Source organism: Hemiscyllium ocellatum, chromosome 19 (assembly GCF_020745735.1).
Source record: "Hemiscyllium ocellatum isolate sHemOce1 chromosome 19, sHemOce1.pat.X.cur, whole genome shotgun sequence".
Lineage (NCBI taxonomy): Eukaryota > Metazoa > Chordata > Chondrichthyes > Orectolobiformes > Hemiscylliidae > Hemiscyllium > Hemiscyllium ocellatum.
In genome coordinates, this window is record NC_083419.1 from 24,441,406 (window position 1) to 24,464,586 (window position 23,181).

At 37.9% G+C, this 23,181-nt stretch overlaps 1 protein-coding gene across 1 annotated transcript in view; it reads right to left on the reverse strand.

Annotated features, from left to right (window-relative positions):
* Window positions 1-23,181, reverse strand: part of LOC132824664 (protein O-mannosyl-transferase TMTC2-like) — a 183,816-nt gene that overhangs the window by 8,118 nt on the left and 152,517 nt on the right. The window contains exons 9-11 of the mRNA XM_060839302.1: window positions 19,046-19,127; window positions 11,776-11,890; window positions 1,835-1,898 (exon numbers count right to left, since the gene is read on the reverse strand). Coding sequence (XP_060695285.1) covers window positions 1,835-1,898; window positions 11,776-11,890; window positions 19,046-19,127 — 261 coding nt within the window. The remainder of the gene's footprint in view (window positions 1-1,834; window positions 1,899-11,775; window positions 11,891-19,045; window positions 19,128-23,181) is intronic.

Sequence of the window (23,181 nt, forward strand, 5' to 3'; positions counted from 1 at the left end):
AAACCAATTGCTGCATAGACCTCCAAGGTGCACGTATATCAGAGGCTGGAAAAGCTGGACATGAATGAATCAGCATATCATTTGGCATTGATGTAACCCTCAGAGGGCAGAGCAGCTGTTGGCCCTGAACCTGGTAATTTAAAATTTAAACAAGCCTGGCTGTTAACTGTCAATCATCATTAATTTAACCATTGCCCATGGCAACGCCTCTACCAGTCACAGTCCACTTGCCAACCCATTATATACAGACTAGATGTTGGTTTTCTCATTGGATTTATATTCCTGAAAATTTCCAACAATATTGAAAATTTCCAACAACAAAAAAATTTTGAAAGTACAATTTCTACATAAATATACCCAGGACATTAGGTGAACTTCCAATTTCAGAGTAACCTGTAATGGGACATGGTTTCAATTGAATAATCATGAGGAAGCTCATTGAACTAGTAAAGAAGTTGATATTCAGCAAAATTTCATAATAATACGTTTCATCAAATATACCATGCCATCCATATCAAAATTATTTAGTGTCCTCATGCAAAACTTTCAAGAGAAGCATGTCCTTTGAAAATGTAGATTGAGTATCATCACAAAAGCACCCTACCGTGATACTTGTTTTGTCATGTTGGCTCAAAGTGAAACATCGCAACATGAAAATAAGTCTGATCAAAATTATAAATAGCACTTCAGCTTACTAATACCACTGATATAACAGATTTTCTCGTGACTTACACAGTTGTTAATGTTTTATGCATGAAAACCCATTTTTCTGTAATAATGTCTTTTACTGCCTCCCATTGATGATGTCTAAAAGCAATGTGAACTATTTAGATCAACCCTGAATAAGGATTTTTACTGAATAAGTATTGTAACATTTCTTGACATGTAACAAATGCTTGTGGTTCAGAACAAAATAATGGCTTCTAACTATAGATAAAAGTACATTTAATTGTGTATCTGTTTACTGCATTCCAGCATTAATGTATAGTGTTTATACAGCTGCAGTTTTACCTCATAAGTTCTGGAGTTATGTGTTAAGTTCATAATTAAATATAATTTCTTGCAAACTGTTAATTTAGCAGTCTATTACTCTAATTCTTTTCACCGCAGGTTCCCTATCAACAGTTCCTGTATCTACAGGGGTAGTCAATGCAAATATTATCACACTTTGTAATCTAGACTATCCAATTAAAAAGAGTGCAAAATATCATGCTTTGAAATATATTATTTTCTGCAATGTAGCATTCCTCATGAGAATTTCTCATATGTATCCACATAGTTCTGAAATGTTGAAACAGAGATTTAGGAATTTAGGGTGCGGTTTCCACTGTGTATCAGCATGAAAGTCACAGTAAGACTCCAGCAACAGGACAACATCTAAATCTGGAGTTCAATATCAGGAGGCCCCTCAGAAAGGCTTTCTCACACCATCTGAGCTCAATATTATGTGGAATATACTTCAGAGCAGAGCTGAGGCAAATTAGAAAAGTTAGACCTGCTGGAACACTTTATAAAAGTACCACATTCTTATTGTAAAACAAAATTGAGAAAACAAATATCCTTTTACATAAAGTCTTTATCAGGTGAAAGAGCGTCGAACATGCTTATAGACATACACAGAGTTCTGTCCTTCAATAGTACAGTTCCTCAGCCAAACAATGTAACAGTTCTTTCTGGCAGTGTCACTGGTCCCAAACTCATAATGCTGTGTAACCGCAACTTTAAATGCATTTAATGGGGAAGGGGTGGGGCATTGTTTTCAGATGATCTAATATATAGAGGTTTGTACTGATCATGGGATGTCGCTGTTCTGGTTATGGCTGTATTCACTTACGTTGGGTCGCAGTCCTGCTGCCAATCCATAATGTTTCTCAGCTGCTGCATTCAGGCCAGCTTGTCTGATGAACAAAAAACAGTTTTCAAATGAAATGAAATCTGACTTCAGACACGTGTCATAAAAACGGTTTACATTTCATATAGTAGAGCTGACAGTGCTACCAGATGTTTAACATGGAGGACAGTGCAGCAAACGCATCACATACCATGGGAAAGCCAGTCAGGTATTGTACTTTCCACATGAAGGACATCTCCCTGAAACTGTTACTTGTTATAGATATAATTACTGTGTTCTAAATTGCATTTAAATGAAAATACCCTAATGATTCAAAGTATCAGCAAAGATTTTGTGCAAATTCTATTGCACTATTGTTCTTTTAAGCAGCATACCAGAAACACCTACAGTGCTCAAAGCATTAAACATTGATACACCTTTCACTGTTTTCCTTCCTTCTTTGATTTCAGGCAGTTTTGACAATTAATTCTTTGGTGCCAACACTTTTCAGGTGATCATTTATGGGCCTAGGCTGCTAACACAAGTACAGAGCATCAGAACAAAGCTAGGTTCTGCCCCCATGTCATACATTTTCAATTCATTCAAGGGTTGCAGGTGTCACTGACTAGCCCAACATTTATAGCCCATCCCTAATCGACCAGAATGTTGTCAAATTTTAGGGGCACATTGCTGTGGGTCACATGTAGACCAGACCAGGCATATTTCCTTCCCTTTAGTGAACCAGGGTATGTTTTTACATCAATTGAGTGTTTACAGCATCATTATTATTGAGCTTCTTTTTCAATTTGATATTATCAGTGAATTCAAATTTCTTCATGTTGGGATGTGAACCATCGACCCCACCATTAATTTGGGATTACTGGATTACAATGCCAGTGACATTGCAACTATGCCACCACCTCCTATTTATGCATTTGCATTCACCTTCCAGCAGGATCCATTGAGTAGACCGGGAGTTGGATAAAAACCAAAAATACTGTAAATACACAGCTGGTTTAGTGGCATTCACTCAGATTGGTGACATTGTATTTGAAATGTTAACTTTGTTTCTCTCACCAATGATACTACCAAACCTTCTGGATCTTTCTATAATTTTCTGTATTTTTTCCTTTTGTCAGCAGTGCATTGTGTTGCTTTTTGCATCAGGAGTTGGAACCTTGATTGATCTTTCTCTCACTTCGAATCCAAGTTATAGCAGGCCTATTATCAGTCTGATAATAAGACTCATCAATTTAGGACCTATAGAAACCTTTCTGGGCTAAGTAACTTACACCATAATGTTTTCAAAAAAAAGTATGCGCTGCCCGACTGAGAATATTATCAGTTACTAGATTGTTTCATAGCTTTGTTTAAACATTTGACCACATTTATGGCACCACTATGTTTGATGAATTGAAGTTGAAGATTGTGTTTAGTAGTTGGCAGGAAGGGTAGAAGACGAGCATCATTTGTCATGCCCTCTGAATATATTTCCATAATTCTCCAGCATTTCACAGAATTTTTAGAAACAAATTAAGAAAATAATTAAATTTATAGGTGCTTTGCGTCATAGTGCTCATTCACCTCACAAACAGTCTCCTGCCAAAAGTTTTGAATGTCTCTGTTACTGTTTCATAGAGAAACTGAACATCGATGAACAGCAATGGAAGAAAATCTTTCAACACTAGCCAGTTACTCCAGTTCCAAGAAAAAGTCCCATATGAGAAACAATATTATTATTCATAATATTAGATGCCAAATAGAGATCTATTGGAACAATAAAATAGATTAATGTTATATTTCTGGCTTTAATATACCCAATTGAGAGCTATTAACAGTTCAGACCCTATGATCAAGGTCTTTTGCTGGCCTGATGAAATATAGCAAATAATTAATGATCATTTAGAGAAGAAAATACAACTAAAATATTTACAGTAAAGTTTTATCAACTGAGTAAAGTCTGCTACTGAACACACAATTTACTGCTCAGGCATAAAACTAGAGAAGAAAATCAGTTTGTTCCTATAGTGGGCAGTTGTTCTGTGAGCCAATTTTACAGCCAGCTGACAAATTGAACATTTACCTAAGTGAAACTTACCAACAGAAACTTTACCTCATGGAATCCCTCCAGCTAGAAGCAGGCCATTCAGCCTACACCAACCCTGTGAAGAACATCCCACCTAGATCCACCCCATTCCTGCATTGCCCTTGGCTAACCCATCTAGCCTGCTCATCTCTGGACACTATGGACAATTTAGCATGGCCAATCCACCTAATCTGCCATCTTTGGACTGCGGGAGGAAACTGGAGCGCCCAGAGGAAACCCACACAGACACGGGGAGAATGTGAAAACATCACACAGAGAGTCTCCTGAGACTGGAATCAAAGCCTGGTCCCTGGTGCTGTGAGGCAGCAGTGCTAACCACTGAGCCACTGTGAGGCTGTAATTACCAACTAACGCATTGGTTGTCCAAAAAACGATGATTGGTGGGGAGAAAGCAGCAACAAGTGGCACAAGAAAGTTTATTAGAATGAAAATGTGTTCTAAGTGGTCAACAAAAAGTGTCAGTTTTAGAGTTGTGTCTTGCAGTATGTATGCAGTGAAGTAGAGCAAAGGATTGTAGGAATAATGTTGCAATTTGCTGAAATTGGGGTTGTGTCAGAAGAGTGTAGGGGACATACAGAAACTGGTAAAAAAAACCCACAGGCAGGATAGACAGGTAGGTAATATTTCAGCATAGGAAAGTATAAATTGATTAATTTGGAAGTAAGGACGCAGAAAGTAATATTTATTTGATGTTAAACGGAGAAAAAAACAACTGAGTGACCTAGATGCATGAAATGCACATTTAGAATTTGCAGTACACATGTTTAAGGCCATTGAAAGAAAGAAAAACAAAATGCTTAGTTTACAACTGGATGCAAAATGACATTGAATTTAAACCAGACCTTAATTGTGCCACAATAACTCACATGTAGAAGGATAGAAAAGCATTGGCATTGACTCATGATGGATTTACTGGAATCAGATCTTATGGTTATGAAAAGTAGTACAAGAACTAAGAATCATTGATCCAATTATGGCAGAGAAGAAGTTTACAGTTGAAAATGCGTTGCTGGTTAAAGCACAGCAGGTCAGGCAGCATCCAAGGAATAGGAAATTCGACGTTTCGGGCATAAGCCCTTCATCAGGAATGAGGAGAGGGTGGCAGGCAGGTTAAGATAAAAGGTAGGGAGGAGGGACTTGGGGGAGGGACGATGGAGATGTGATAGGTGGAAGGAGGTCAAGGTGAGGGTGATAGGCCGGAGTGGGGTGGGGGCGGAGAGGTTAGGAAGAAGATTGCAGGTTAGGAGGGCGGTGCTGAGTTGAGGGAACCGACTGAGACAAGGTGGGGGGAGGGGAAATGAGGAAACTGGAGAAATCCGAGTTCATCCCTTGTGGTTGGAGGGTTCCCAGGCGGAAGATGAGGCGTTCTTCCTCCAACCGTCATGTTGTTATGTTTTGCCGGTGGAGGAGTCCAAGGACCTGCATGTCCTCGGTGGAGTGGGAGGGAGAGTTAAAGTGTTGAGCCACGGGGTGGTTTGGTTGGTTGGTCCGGGTGTCCCTGAGGTGTTCTCTGAAGCGTTCCGCAAGTAAGCGGCCCGTCTCCCCAATGTAGTGGAGGCCACATCGGGTGCAGCGGATGCAATAGATGATGTGTGTGGAGGTACAGGTGAACTTGTGGCGGATATGGAAGGATCCCTTGGAGCCTTGGAGGGATGTGAGGGAGCAGGTGTGGGCGCAAGTTTTACATTTCCTGCGGTTGCAGGGGAAGGTGCCAGGAGTGGAGGTTGGGTTGGTGGGGGGTGTGGACCTGACGAGGGAGTCACGAAGGGAGTGGTCTTTGCGGAACGCTGATAGGGGAGGGGAGGGAAATATATCCCTGGTGGTGGGGTCCGTTTGGAGGTGGCGGAAATGACGGCGGAGAAGAAGTTTATTCAGCCCAATGAACCCAAGCAGCTCCCGGCTGAGCAATATAATAAGGGAAATTATGGATGGATAATAAATGCTGGTCCTTAGGGAACACCGCTGCCAACACTGCTCTACCAGTTCAAAAAAACAACAATTTATGACAACATGCTACTTTCTGATCTAAACCAATTTCCCCTATCCAATTGTGTACTGGCTCTCATATTCTATAAGCTTCAATTTTGTTAATCAGCCTTTTATCTGGTACTTTGTTGAATGTTTTCTTAAATCCAGACAGAGAACATCCACCGTAAATATCCTTCACTGTAACTTCACCCAAGTATTCATTTAGATTACCTGAATATTATCTATCTTTTACAAATCCATTTAGCTCTTGTTAATTAACTCAAATGTCTCCATGTGACTGAAAATTCTTCCCTGTTTCTAGATTTCAATGTCTTGTCCACCACTGATGATAAATTAATTGGTCTGTAATTGTCAAGACAGTCCTTGCATCTTTTCTTGTATAATGGTATCACTCTCCAACCTTCTGGTGCCTGACCAATCTGTAAGGAAGCTTGAAAAATTAAACTGCTATTCCTGCTATTTCCATCCCAGCCCCTTTAGCAGAATGAGATACAGCCATCCAGACGAGGTGGCTGTCTGTATGCAGACCCAGCTTTCCAGTAACTTCTCCTTTCATTTTCCACAATTCAGCACTGTCATTGCTTGTACTGATATTTTGTCAAAATTGTCTAGCTTATTAAATACCAATACAAAAAAAAGTTTAAATAATCTAGCCCTTTTCTGTGCCCCTGAAAACATATTTGTCTCTTTTGTCCCCAGTAGTACAATACATCTATTAATACACTCTTCCTATTTTCATGCTGTAATAGGACTTTTGGGTTCCCTTTTAATTTTACTGTCATTCTGTTCTCATAATCTCTCTTTTTCAGTCTTATTTTTATCTTTCCTTCCACTGTCAATCAATGGTATTCAACATGGCTCTAATCTCAACAAGACATGCTCGATGCACCCTCCTTTTCTGTTTCACCATATTTAAGAAGCCTTGTTTGTAGCTCCCTTGCCTTTTACCCTTGTTGGAATGCACCTAGCCTGAAGGATCTCCTCTTTAAAAACCGCAGATTGATCCATTACAGATTTTCTCATCAATCTCATTTACTTAATTTAGGTTCCTTCTCATTTCACTTTGATTTGCCTTCTTCCAATTTAGAAACTCTATATTTAACTGTTCCTTGTTTATCTCTATTATCAATCTAAAGTTTCATATACAGTGATAAGACCATAAGACATATGCGTAGAATGAGGCTGAAGAAATTCCTCATCATCTCAGTTCTAAAGGCTCATCCCTGCATTCTGATGTTGTGCCCTCGGGTCCTAGTCTCCCCTGATTGTGGAAACATCTTCTCCACGTCCACTCAATGCAGACCTCTCAGTATTCTGTAAGTTTCAATGAGAATCACCCCATCATTCTTCTAAATTCCATCAAGTACAGACCCAGAGTCCTCAACTGTTCCTCATAGGACAAGCCCTTAATTCCCAGAATCATTCATGTAAACCTCCTCTGGACACCCTCCCGTGCCAGCATATTCTGCCCTAGATCCAGGGCCCAAAACTGCTTACAAGATTCCAAATGCAGTCTGATCAGAGCTTCATCCAGACTCAGCATCCATATCTGTATTCCAGCTCTCTTGAAATGAATTCTAACATTACATTTGCCTTTGTAACTGCCAACAGAACTTGCATTTTACAAAGATCACTCTTATCCAAAGTTTCCCCATAGATGGTTGGTAGATTGAGCCACATCACTTTCCTACACCAGACCTAGCAATCCCTCCTTTCCAGTTGGACTGACAGCATTCTGATCAAGAAAGTTTTACTGAACACAGTTCTGAGATTACACCAGCCTTCCCTCCCCTACCTTACCCTATAACATAATTCCAATCAATATCTGGGTGATTAAAACACTCCAGTACCACCAGTCTACAGTTATTGCACATCTGAGAATCCCCTATAGATTTCTTTCTCTCTCCCTCTCGTTCTCACTAATTGAAGGCCTATGAAATGCCCACAATTTGTCTTCCCAACTCTGCCCTTGGCCCCTCAAAGACGTTCTCTCTTTCCAATATAACAATATATCTCCGAAGCATTATTGCCACACTGTTCATTCTATATCTATACTGAATGCATAAATCATTGTAGTTAAGTGCCCAGTCATCACTGTTTTAAGCCCCATCTCTGATTTGCCACTGCCATCATATTCCCACATTGCTATCCATGCTTGTAGTTCACCAGCCCTCATTCACCACACTTTGTCTGTTTACGTGCATGTACTATCATCCTGCTTTGATGAACATTTTGAACATTAGTGTTGTGAAGTTTGAGGTTGACTAGTTAAAGGTCTTTCAATGTGATGAAGGGTTTTGAGTGCTCAGCTAAAACGTTCTGACAGACAGCAAATGTAACATAATCACAAAACAAATTTATTTGCACAGCAGGCATCTTACAATGTTAAATTGTCTGCCAAAAATCATCATTAAAGCAGAGCACAAAAGAGAAATTAATAGTTGTTTGAAAAAGAGACATATTAAAGAATATGGAGACCAAGATTGGAATTAAACAGCTGACAAATTTGAGAGCAAAGAATATCAGTGCAGACACAGTAGCATTGTGGTTACTGGAAAGCAAACTGGGTTATAAGTTCAAATCTCATTGAAGCAAGTTATGAATCTAAATTCCACAAATTAGCTTATTTTTGTGATTATACTAAAAATAATAGTGCAAAGGTTACTGGCTTGCAGTAAAACCAACTTATTCACTAATATCCATCAGAGCAAGAAACTGACAGTCTCTGTCTTCTCTTCCATTACAATGTAGTTAAGCCTTAATATCTCAGAACAAGTAGTCATGAATTTAAATATCACCTTGTCAAGCTAGTTCATATACTGGGAACAAAAATAACACGTTACATCCATTTTAGCAAGGTTAACTGCACTTTTTAATCTTAACTGACATATGTTACATTTTCACTGCAAAGTAAATACATTATCAATGGACCAGATTCATGCAATGATTCATCTCTATAAAAGTCACCTCCAATCAAAGATGCACATGTGTGAATATGCCAGTACAAGAATGCAAAACACTTTGAAATTTGGGCAGTAATTTATTAAGCCAAGAAAAACATGTGACTTCAAGCCTCACATTCAGACAGTTTTTACTTGGCTTGATCCTTACCCATGGCTTTGATCTCCAATTAGTGCCATTTTACTTTGAAATGGAAGCCAAAACTGTGTAGTGCCATATGAATGAAGCTTCAAAGCAAAGATATACTGTTTTCATTACAGCTATAATCTAAACTTTTACAATAGTCACAGAATGATCTCACCTCAAGTTTATTTTCAAATTCTGATACTTTTAACATTCATGTCAAATGATTTTAATTTCTGAAAATAATCATTTCTCCTTGATCTCCCTCAACATCAGCAAACATAAAGATACAGTCCTAAGCTTCAGGCTAACATGTATTTGTACTTATGAAGCACAGAGTATGCTCACAATAATATTGATGATAAGTTCTCCAGTCTAAGATGATATAATCAGAAGTCAAGTGTACTTCATCTGACACAGAAGCAACAGTCCAAAAGCTTGTGATTTTAAATAAACTTGTTGGATTATAACCTGATGTTGTGTGGCTTGTGACTTTGTCCACCCCAATCCGACACCAGCACCTCTATAAGGTGATGTCAATTCAATACGTTTACATCCTGACTTTGTTGTGATATTCCAGAGACTATGAGAAACTGTTCTGATTGCCTCATCCTCAGTTCATTGCGTAGAGTCATTAATGATTGGATAGGGGGTCAGTTGGCCTTAGCATGAATTTTTCACAGAAGTGGCTGATGATAACAATATAAATCTTTAGCTGAGCATTTAGTCAATTATTCAAGAAACCAAAAAGATTACTTCTTAATGTCATATTGTTCGATGTTATACTGCTAAATTATCAACTATAACACTTTCCATGTAACATTTAGTGAACAATAATTATGAATCTGAAGTTACATTCTATTGGAAAATTAACACTATTCAAATTGGAATTAAAGTGAAGCACATTTTTTGTGTGCTATTCAATTGCACTTATTTGCACTAACCTATTTACCATTAATTGTAATCTTTCACCCAGGAACTGAAAATCAAATCAAATACTCCTTTTCACAACTGCCTAAGCAATGTGAGTATGTGTTAACTCTTCTAAGGTTTTTTAAACTTTGATTGAAGGTAAAAATGAATGAAATCCTACAGTATCTGTGTGTACTATGCATTGTAATAATGATAAATGGAATACTTTGCAAATTATTTAAATTAGGTACAAAGTGAATATGATGAGTGTAAAAGGGATGAATGTCCAAGCATGGAGTTTTGCCATTTGCTGCCTGAACCAGATACAGCTCAGCAATGATTAGGTCAAGATTAGAGTGGTGCTGGAAAAGCACAGCAGGTCAGACAGCATCCAAAGCAGTTTCCTGATGAAGGGCTTTTGCCCGAAAAGTCGATTTTCCTTCTCTTCAGATGCTGCCTGACCTTACGTGCTTTTCCAGCACCACTCTAATCTTGACTCTAATCTCCAGCATATGCAGTACCCATTCTGGCAACAGTCAAGGTGTCCGCTTTACATGCTGAGGCCTGTTTTCATGTAGCATAAGAAATCAAAGCAGGAGGAAGTCAAATGGTCCCTCGAGCCTGCTTCGCCATTCAATAAGATTATGGCTATTCTTCTCTCTTATTTTCACTTTCCTGTTCTATTCCCATATTCTCCAATGAGTGTCTGAAAAAACTCTATCAATCTTAGCCTTGCATATTCTCATCAATTGAGCCACCAAGATCCAAAGATTAATAAACCTCTGAACCATATCCTAAGACAATGGTCCTCAATTCTAGACTCCTCAGACAGACAAAATGTCTCTCCTTGTTGAATCTCCTGTTAATTTTAAGCCTTTTTGTGAGGTTTAGCTAACTAAGCTCAGATGAGACCATTTAAATCAGGTGAGATGTGTACTATTTTTGTTTATTCCAGAACACTATCTAAGATGAGTGCATTCTTTTGAATTTAATACAATGAGTGAAGACATATACAAGAAAACCTAAGTGAAATCTGACATTGTATTCCATAAAAAGTTACTTCCCCAGTCAGGTCAAGGCAGCAATTATGAATGTTACAAGCTTAAAAGTAAACCTGCATTTCTCTGTTAAATGCTGATCAATTCTTTATTTTACTTTAGCAAAAATTGTTATTCCTTTTATTCCTCAAAGTCTAAATGTAATTGTACCAAGAATTAATGCAGCAGTTAATGTTGGCCTGTTGCCCCAGGAGAAAGAATTGACTCAAATTATGGGCCACACTTTTCTGGATTACCTGCATATTGTCATTTGTGAAATGATTTTCTCCATATGAAGCCAATATTTGTAAGGGATGCAATTGTTTCCAATTGTGTTTTTTTCTCTTCCACTTATGACTCCCAGTGAAAGCTTATACACATTGCAAAAAAAGTTACACTGGTCATTTACAAGTGAACTTCATCAGAAGACAGACTAGCTGTAAAAGTATATAGTGTATCATTTCCTTTCTCCAAATACTTCATGCCAGCAAAGCACTTACTACAACCTGCCCTTCAGAGCTCTATACAAGGTCACATAGATCAAGTATGTATGTTTTTCTAAAAAATGCTTTAGCATACAAGACGTCCAAGTTAAATTAGGCACAGAGGGATACAAAGTTACTGCATGATGCTGCTGCTTTTTTAAATGAATTTGAAAGTCTGCCACATTGAAATATTAGCCCTTAATTCTTTCTTCTTTTATAAAATAAGCTTATTTTCCCTCCAAATTATGTCAGATAACAGGATCCATAGTATCCAACAGGCTAATTCAAAACGTATTTCGTGATGCAATCCATTAGTAAGAAAAAACTAACCTGAGCATGTGGGCTGCATTAAAGACAACATCAAATTCTGTGCTGTCCAGTTCAGCTGCTCTCTCTGCCATCTGAGCAGCTTCCATCAGACGAGATTCCTCTAACAGAAACTGACCTGGGAGAAAACATAAAAATGCAAGTACTTTATTTAGGAACAAAGCAAGGCTCTTAGAATCAACAGTGCCAACTTCTTTTCAATCTTCAATCTATCTATCTGGGGTCAGAGCTTTCCATAACCTGACAAAGATCTAGCCATGTTGGTACTCCACGGTTTCCTGGGGGCTTCCTATTTGGCTTGCAAGAAACAACACCTCCATCTGCCACTTACTAGTCAAAAGATGGCAAGAAACAGAACCAGGGAATCCAAGCCAGCTGTCATGATTCCAAATCTTAAGGCTATTTTCTCCACAGAAAGCATTTGAAAAAAGTTAATTTTAATACAGTGGATTTTAACAGCAGTGTACACTTTCACAGCTTTCTGACACAACACAGAAGCCACTACATAAAGGATGGCTAATATTTTAATATTAAATTGTCTGTCTAAGAAAAGCAATCAAATAATCTGAAAAATGCTGTTGACAATGTTTTGCAATGTTTTGTGTCTTTTCTTTAGGATATAAAAAATACAATTAGTAACAGCCCTGAAGACCTCCTAAGCACCTGAACAGTATACAAAAGCTGTTTGAAGTAAAAATGCTGCACAGGAATTCATAGTAAATCGGTGCAGAAATGTTTTGTTAATAACACTATAAAATTCTGGGCTGACTAGTAAATGTAAGTCTGCCACAATTTTACCATGTCAATAGCATTAGTAAATTTCAACATAAGATTAACAACTTTAGAGAAAAACATATTGAAAATGATCTCAAAATTTGGGACAGTACAATTTAGTTATTTATGTTTAGCTCCCTGTTGCTTTTGAGTTTTTTTTTAAACTAATGATCAGTATTTAATTTTAATGTATGAAATCTGGCTTTTATCTAGCTATTAAATTGATTTCACTTCCACTAATATGAGACTGAAAATGACCTTTGAACACTAAATTTGGAGAGACACCAACCTTGGTTCAATGTACACTTGCATTGAGGCAGAGGGCTGTGTGTTCAAGTCCACTCCAGGGATGGGACATAATCTGTATGGGAATGCTGCATTGTCAGCAGTGTTGACTTTCAGATACATTTTAAACTGAACGAGGTCCTGAAGGATGCCATAGCACAGTTGTGAAGGAAAGCAAGAGAATTCTCCTTGGTATCCTGGACAACATTTATCTCAACCAACACCACTAAAACCTAAAATCCTGCTGTTTACAAACTGACTACTGCATTTTCACATCACAGTAATGATGAATGTTTTTTGTCTATATAGTATTTTCAGATGTACTGAGATCATGAAAAGTGCTATAGAAAATATTTACTTTATCCTTTCATGAGACATGGGCATCACTGACAAGGTAGGTACTTGTTATCTATTCTCTAATTGTATTTAAGTTGTTTGGCTTTTAAAATCATTGTTGGAGGGAACTTAAGAGTTAACCACATTGTTGTGGGCCTCACAAGTAACCCAGACCAATTAAGGACGGCAGAATTCCTTCCTTAAAGGACATTAATGTCCAGATGGGTTTTTAACAACATTTGCCGATACTTGTCAAGGTCAACATTCCAACTGTATTACTGTGCTACCATCTCCGCCAATTTTTTTCTTATTTATAATATCAGGTCATTTAAAATATTCAGGCTGTGCAATTACATAAAATAGCAACGAAAGAGCTAAAAACTGATGTTGTTGTGAAATATTTCACTCTATTATTTCAGTAAACTCAAAATCTTATGTCGCCAATTTTAGCATGAATAGGATTAATATCTCAGATGGAAAAAGTCAAAATATGACACAAATGCATTAAGAATGTGTCTTCTAATGGTCAATAGTGTCACTTCAAGGCCATGAGGCAGTTTGATTAGTGGATAAAATGCAGGAGAGATTTTTTTGTTCACTCTCATGCTTTAAATCTGCTGCGAGTTATTTTGAATGAGGTTCATTCTGTTACATTGAATTAACAGAAAAGCAAACTGGCAGTGGCAACACCTATAGAACATGCTGTGCCTAATTAGTTTATAATAAAATTCAAATTCAGTTGGAAAGACAAAAAATAAAATTTATAGATATTCCAGTTTCTATTTAAACAGTGATCAGGCTCTTTTGAAAATCACAATCTTTTAGACCAAATATGTTTTTCAGTTGGAATTTCTCAGCTGAATTTATGACCATGTGTTGCATGTTGAATGTCCTTCAATTCAACTCTACTTAATTTATGAACACAGATGTGATCTTTACAATTTGATTTATTTTGAAGTACTAAAATAAACTAAATTGATTATACTTTATTATTTTTGATATCATTTAAAGGAAAGTCACTACTATTTTCATAGAATTCCTACAAGGTGGAAGCAGGCCATTCAGCCCATTGAGTCCACACTGATCGTCCCACCTGGTCGCTGCATTTCCAAATTTCAATCCCTCTAACCTACACATCCCTGGACACCATGGTCAATCCACCTAACCTGCACATCTTTGGATTGTGGGAGGAAGCACATGCAAACACAGGTAGAAATGTGAAATTTGCATACAGTCACCCAAGGATGAATTTAAACACAGGTCCCTGGCACTGTAAGGTAGCAGTGCTAACTACTGAGCCACCATACTATATCTTACATCGGATTCTGGATCTCAGGGTATACGTCATTAATGATTTAAAATGCTTAAATGACTTCAATTCAGACCTCACTATTAATGGATACACAGAGTAGCCAAAAGTGGCTTGACCTCACTGCAGTGTAATGAACTGCATTTCATAATTAGGACATAGTGAACAGCATTTGATATAAGAGCAATGTTATCCCATGTTACATATAAAGCTTGACAGGGCACATGCTGTACCCCACCATCAAGAACATCTTCCCCTCCCCACCCCTCTCTGCCTTCCGCAAGGAAAGTTCCCTTCAACAGTCCTTAGTTTGCACCACTCTCCCTACCAGTGCCCGCCCTCCCCTCCCCGAACCCCCAGGTACCTTCCGCTGCAACCAGAAAATATGCAAAACCTGCTGGTGCACCACTCCCCTCACCTCTACCCAGTGTGCTAAACCGTCCTTTCAGGTGAGACATAGATTCACTTGCATCTCTTCCAACCTAGTTTATTGCATCCGGTGCTCCCAATGTGGTCGACTTCCGATCAGGAAGACTGATTGCAAACTCAGGGAATGGTTCACCAAGCATCTCAGCCAGGCCCGCAGAATCCGACTAGGCTTCCCAGTCACTGCCCATTTTAATTCCCTTTCTGACTCCCTTTCTGACATGACCATCCTTGGCCTCCTCCATTGCCACAATGAACCAAACTACAAATTGGAGGAGCAATACCTCACCTTCTGCCTGGGCAGTCTACAGCATGGAGGACTCAACATTAATTTCTCCAATTGCAAATAATCTCCCTTCCCATCCTCTGACTCCCTTCCCAGCCCCTTCCCCTCCCTTCCACCCCTCCCAGCCACCTACCAGATTCATTCCTCCCATTGACTAACCCCGTCATAGCCCCTGCCTGTGTTCATCTATTCCACTTCATCACCCTGCCACTGCCACACCCTCTATCGGCAGCTCCCCTTACACCCATCCCAAGTTCTGAAGAAGGGTTATTCCTGAAACATCAACTTCTCCACTTACTAATGCTGCCTGTCTCCTGCCTATCTATTTTGGATTCCAGTGTCTGCAGGTTTTTTTTGCCTCAAACAGAGAGCTGTGGGTCCAGTGTCCTTGTACATATTTAAGGCAGAGAAAGATAAATTCTTTATCAGATAGGAAATCAAGTTCTGAGGAAAAGACAGAAAAGGATGCAAGAAATTTCAGATCAACCATGATGTTACTCAGTAACGGAATATGCTCGAGGGGCCAAATGGCCCACCCCTGTTCCAATATCTTATGGTCTTTTCATTTTATGGTCTCTGAGAAGACCAACTATGTCTAAATATAATCACACTGCAAACAATAATACATGAAATGGTAAAAAAGATTTTACAGACAAAATTCTAACTTGCAAATTTTGATCATGAAGAAGTTGGAAATTTATTTTTAAACATAACATTTCATTTAGCAGACTCATCAATAAATAAATAAAATAGGTCACAGTCATTTCATTCCTGCTGGGTTAAATCCTGGAGCTTTCTGACTAACAACACAGTTATTGTACCTGCACCACAAAGAGAATAGCAATTCAGAAAGATGACTTAACACCACTTGTTTAATCTCAGTTATGGTTCAGAAATCAATGCTAACCTTGCCAGCAACATCCACATTTCATGAATGAGTTTTAAAAGATATAAGCATAATGTCACCAAATTGCAAGATGAATTTTATTATTTTTTTTAATACTGTGGGATGAATGTGTGTAATTTTTGGCAAAATGTTTCCTCGAGTGAGATTCCTGGTGGTCAGTCTGTCATGGCTCATATTGACTTTCCTCATGCAGTCTTCTGTTCGTTATCTCATTGATTAAACAATGTGTCTATCTCGTGGAATCATGTGACAGGAGAGGATACAATGCTCACTTTTGCCAGGAATTTAAGATGTGCATGCCACCAATACCTATCTGCAGGTCACTCTAGGTGCTACAAGCCAGGAACTTCCCCTCACCTTGAAGTGTTCCAGTGCTTTCCCAAGGAAAAGGTCCAGAAAGCTAAGTTAACTCTCTGCTTTGCAGTTCAAGACATCATGGTGCTGATGGACAGCATGGTGGAGAGGTGGGTCATTCTTTTCCTTGCTGACCAGCAAACGAAGCCAAGCAACCAGAGTTAGCTAGCCTCGATGAGATAGCAGACTGGTCAGTGCAGCCTTCCAAGTGAGACACAATGCCCAGCAGTGTAAAGTGCAGATCAATCAGCAATGATCTTCTGCACTCCACAAAGGTAAGCACTCCATATTCTCTGTTACTTCACATTCATATGGCCACCAGTCACTCACTCTAAGTCTGCCACTGCATACTCAGTTCACCAAGGCTTATGAACTCCCATTAGATGGCGGATGGCATTGTTCATGAAGCATGAAAAGAGATTGTGTGAAGACAGATTTGTCTGAATGTTCAGAGAAGCAAGAGGTGAGCTTCTGCTATCCAGTAAACTTTCCAAATTTCATGTCAGGTATAGGCACAATCTAGTTTCTTGAGTAAGGAGAAGACAATTGGGAGCTCATAGAAGTGAGGCATGTAATAATGAAATGCAAATGCATGGAAACAAGGTAGTCACAGTGTGTTAGCAAGATCCTGAACCTAGGACAAGCCAAACAGAGACATGCATGAGAATTCCTAGAAGCATGGCACTCCAACTGGAACTCTATCAACAAACCATTGACTTGGATTCCATTTATCACCCCCTGAGAAAAAGAACCAGAAATGACATCACCACCAGAAATTACATCACCACAGGAAATGGCATCCCCAACCCAAGGAAAGCTAAACACATAAATAAAAAGCAGGCCATACCATCAGTGCTTCACCAGAAGCTCACTGATGATGTTACCTAGTATGGTGATGAAACATCTGAAAACGAACCTTCCAGCTCAGCAAGCAAACTTACATCCATAACCTCAACCTGAGCTACAAATCTTCTCAAAACTCACTAATCCTGAACTTATTGCTTAAGTCCTAAATGGAAAAATGTAATTTTGTTTTCTCAACATCAAAAATCTGATTTTTCCATTCTTGCCATATTTTCCCAACTTCTTTGCCATTGTTCACGCCCCATGCCAATTCCACACTTTATAAGCATGTATATTTTCATTTCTAAACACTTTCCTTCCAATCCATAAATCAGAGTCAATGTACAAGCCTTAAGTTTTGGATTTCTTCTCGAGTGCAAAATTTAAACAAGTTGTTTGACTCCTATACAGACCTTTGAACATAGTTCTGCCCAATAACCCAGAAAGGGTATCAATACAATCAAGAAATTTCAAAAATAAACAAGGGACATTGAGATATCTTAGTAATGAAAAAAGACTAAGAGTTCAATTTATCTTTCAACGCAGGGATATAATTGACCAGAACAATGATGTAATCCTAAAAAATATTTAATATAGCAAATGCAGATATAAATGGGCTCTTTATTTTCGATTTGATTACAGGATCAGAGGATGTAAAGAGAAATGTAGCACACCTCAAGGAAGAATTATTTCCTGATTACAGTTATTGGTAAGAAAATAAAACTTTCAGTGATGGTGTTAAATGTGATTGGACAACTCATTTAATAAAAAGCAATGATTAAATAACTAATTAGGGATGGTTTGATGTGGACAGAGATGTGGCTGTAAATTTCTTTTGGACATCTTGGAGCCATTCATGTAGATTGATTTAAATGTCTGGGATCAAAATTGACCACAAATGGGAATGGCAGTACTGACATCTACAGAAGGCAAGCAACCTTCCATTCTACAACTGGTCAACAGAAGAATGGAAGACTTGAAAAAGGAACTTGCACGATGTGTTGTGTGAAACACTGTGCTGTATGGATTAGAAGATGGAGCCTCAAAAAGGGTGATGAGAACAGAAATGAGTCTCAAGGCATGGGTTCTTAAGATCAGCTGCACAGAGTGAAGAGGAAATGGATGATCTGCAAAAAAAAAATCAAACTTCCACTATTTTGTGGCTTTTAGCTGAAAGTGATTAGATTAGATTACTTACAGTGTGGAAACAGGCCCTTTGGCCCAACAAGTCCACACTGACCCGCCGAAGCGCAACCCACCCATACCCCTACATTTACCCCTTACCTAACACTACGGGCAATTTAGCATGGCCAATTCACCTGACCCACACATCTTTGGACTGTGGGAGGAAACCCACGCAGACACGGGGAGAACGTGCAAACTCCACACAGTTAGTCGCCTGAGTCGGGAATTGAACCCGGGTCTCAGGCGCTGTGAGGCAGCAGTGCTAACCACTGTGCCACCGTGCCGCCCACGGTGAAACAGAAATTGAGAAGGTATTATAAATCCAGGTCCCTTTAATTTATCCTTCAATCAACACAACTAACACACACTGACTGTTCATTTACTGTTGTTTGTGGAACTGTGTTGTGCATGAGTTATTGTTACAAAAAAAAATACAAGTTAATTACACTACAAGTTAATTAATCGACTGTGAAATGGTTTGTGACATTCTATGATAATGTGTCATGTTATACAAGATTTGTTCTAAAGCTAGGTCCAAGTTAAACACTTTAAATAAAAGTTAACTCACCATAATGCATATAGCAGTTTCCTTTTGTGGGATCAAGCTGGATAGATCGCAAGAAATACTTTTCAGCTTCTTCCTTACGCCCCTGTGAATTAACAAATAAATCTTATTTGAGAAAAGGCTTTAATATCTCATAGTTTTCACCATAAGTTGTGGGTCAGCAAAGCAAAAATTCTGACAAAACTATTTCATTGCATGAAATGAGCAGATTCTAAACTGTCATAAATTTGTTAATTTATGAATGGTTAAATAATATCTTATGTAATATATAGCCATAGAGCTCTACAGCAACAAAAAAAGCACCATTATGCCCATTGAGTCTGTGGTAGTCAAAAACAACTGGCTAACTATTCTAATCCCATTTTCCAGCAGTTGGACCATAACCTTCTGTGGCTTGGCATCTAAATACTTCTTAAATGTTATGAGGGTTTCTGTCTCTACCACCTATACAGGCAGTAAGTTCCCACCACCCTCTGAATGAAAGTGTTTTCCTCACATCCCCTCTGAACTTCCTGCCGCTCTCCTTAAACCAATGCCTCTTCTTCATTGCTCCTTCCATTGAGGGGAAAGTTCCTTCCTGTCAATGCCCCTTAAATTTATACATCTCAATCATGTACACCCCCCATCCCCTCAATCTCCTCTGCTGCAATGAATAGACAAGTGTCATATGTTCTCATTTCAACATCAATCTGTACAAAATATAACAATAGTTGATAAATGTTGTTTATGTGGTTATTCATGCCTTAACCAGAATTTGTCCAGTACTGATAATATTTTAAATAAAATTCTGAAACATGCGCGCTCAAACCTACGTGTCCCAATTGTCGAATTCCAACATCTCACTGTAACTAGCAGGCTGAGGATACAACCTTCCGAATGAGGACACTTATAACCATTACACAGTAAAATGAATATCAATGGTATAACTTATAACTGTACACAGTAAAATGAATATTAATGGTATAACTTATAACTGTTACACAGTAAAATGAATATTAATGGTATAACTTATAACCATTAAATGGTCAAATGAATATCAATGGGAAAAGTTTACAGAAAGTTCATTTTCCATGCTGTTCCACATCTTGAAGAATCAACATGCTTCACAATTCCTTGCACAGCATGAATTCTGATCATCCTGTCAATTTAGGTTGGATGGTTGCCTCAAAGGAAATGAAACAGGAGGCTTAGTCCACGGTTGTCACTGTCATCTAACCAATTCAAGATGCTTGGGAAGTAAGCATTGTTTTTTTTAGTTCAGGATATTGTGTGTGAAATGGGGGAAAATGTTACAAAGAAACAAAGCAATATAATGTGTATACGGTGAGCTGCAAACATTGAAGAATTTTTTTAAAGGATAGTTTCTTCGTAAAGGAGTATTGTCTTCACAAAATTAGTTTGACAAACTTCTAGAGCAATAGTAAAGCTGCTGTAGTGTTATTGTTTGCTTCAAAATATTTTATATGTCGGCTAAAATTTCAAGGAAAAACCCAGCCAGCCCAAAGAGACAATTATTCATCCAGATCTCCCATTACTCAAGGAGTGAAAGTAAACCAGTCAGTGTGCAATTCTCATACAGGCAGAAACATCGATAAACAAGATAAACAGTAGAGGAAAGACAGAGGCAGAAAGATCCGTATGAAAACCACATGCTTAGTCACTTCAATTGCAAATGAAATGCTGTTTCCTTAACAATGTTAATTATAGTAAAGTTGAGATCATTAATTATTGCATAGTAAAATGATCTGTAATGTAAACATTTACGTAATACTGCCTAACTTTCCATTTGTTTAAATGTTATGCATTTACATAAGTTCCACTGCATCGTATTGATGGATTTGCCCAGCACACATTGTCATTTATTTTACATGGCAGAGCTATAAACAGACTAAACTATACAATCGGCATGTACAATCATAAATCAGTATTAGGTAGAATTTGACTGACTGGTAAGCCCAAGCACATTTTGTCTGATAAAACACTCAACATTAATTCTATTTAGTATATAAGCAAAATGTGAAAAACGGAAAATTGAAAAATAGTTTCTAGATCAAAAGAAATTCTTGTTATATGATGGAAATATGTTGCAATAGTACATGCAATAAGGTCAACTCCCACATCAGCAAAAAGAAGTCCTCATCCCATCGTGTCTCACTGTGGCAGTATGATATATACAAACTGACATTTCAATTTTAGTGACAAATTCTTGTCATCCACACCTGCAGATTTGTGTTCAAGATTCAAGTGAGATTGACTTCATTTAAAACAATTTTGTGTCTTATATGCCCAGGATGCTGCAATGAATTGCAATGCCTAATGTTGTAATTTTGCAGTTCAGTCCTAATTAATTTAAGTGGATAAGTAATCAAACACCAATTAAAACATGGATCCTCCTTTTACTGATATATATCAGTGTAATAAGGATACATGTGGCTTTTAATGGATGTGTAGTTTTCACAGGAAATAGTGAATTGAAGTCTGGAATGACTTGGACCAAAGCAAATTAATAAACGAAGCAATGAAGTCATATCTCTGGATTGCTGGTACGAGCATCATAGTTATTACTCATTGTTGTAGCAGAAGCCATTTAACATTTTGTCAACCTGACTTTCAGATGAGAAAGTGTGTGTGCCCTCTCAGGTGGATGCAAAAGATTCCACAGCACAATTTGCAGTGCATATTCCTTCTATAGCCGTAACAACAGTTATCCCTCAAACAAAAGAAAGATTTTGTTAGTTGCCTTATTGTCTTCACTGTTCACAAATTATTGTCATTGAATGACAACAGTGACTCCATCTTAAAAGTGCTTCATTGGCTGTGAAGAGCCTTTGGACATCCTGGGATTATAAACAGCACTGTTTCAAAATATGTTTATTTTCTTTCACCAGATAAAACTTACTTTTTAAAATACCTGAGCATATATGATTCCCAATTGAGTCCCTATGAAATTATTTTCTGGATAAGACTTCTGCAGCAAGGGGACTGATATCACATAACAGAGTACATGAACATCTATTTATATACATAGATTCAAGATCCCATCATTGAATGTTACATCAATTTGTCTACCACTGTTGAAACAAGATTTTACTATTTTCAGTGTTTTACTGGGTATATTGCCTCATGAAAATGGGTCATTCAATATAGCTGTAGAGGAAAAGCAGACATGCTCATTTTGTTCCTTTAATCATGTGTTACTCTGACTAATCATGATTTAATGTTGACATGAGTCTAGGAGATATGCAAATTGAACAGAGGTTTCACAAAAATAGTGTCTCCAGAAAGTGAAGTGAAACAGTGCATCAAACGCACAAATATGAAGAGTATTCAAGTTGGAAAGCTTCAGATAATCACTTCATTGTTCAATTACATTTGAAGAATATGATTAGGCACCCAGTCCTGACATAATCCAAGTCAATAAAGGAAATATTCTGGCAGGCATTGGTGCCAAATAAATACGGAATATAAAAAAGGTAGAAAACAAAAATAAAATAAACAATGAAAATACCTGTTTGCTGCAAAAATCTATTCCCATATCTGGAAAGAGCAATTGCATTTACAAGAATTATGAGCATTCTCAAAACCTGAGGAGATTTTGTTTCTCAAACAAATTGGGAAATCTGAGCTGCTGGCATAAAAATACTTAAAAAGATCAATCACCAGTCATGTGAAATGTAGCATAAGAAGCAGAATACAACTAATTTCAATATAACAGCCATGTTGCTGTTGAAACTGAAGCACATTGAAATTGTTGTATCTATTTACAAAAGCCTAACACTTACATTCCCAGTGGAGTTTAGTAGTCAAATCAACTGAAGTAATTCCAGAGTGACTTGCCCTGGTAGTAGGATACAATTGTCAGATGGGCAAAGCACATTAGCATCACAGAAGGTTCATACATTATTTTTGTAAATCTGATGAAGTGGGACTTACAAACGGAGTGCACCAATTTCCTTCAATGTCTGTCAGCATGATCTTAAAGTCAATAGAGTTAGCACCCAAATGTGCCTGCTGCATTAAACATTGGGAAAATGCTGGTCATAATAATTACTTTTTGTAGCAATATGACAAATCAGACATATTGCTATTCAACAAATTATGTTCAATAAATTAAAACAATAATTATAACATGTCAGAAA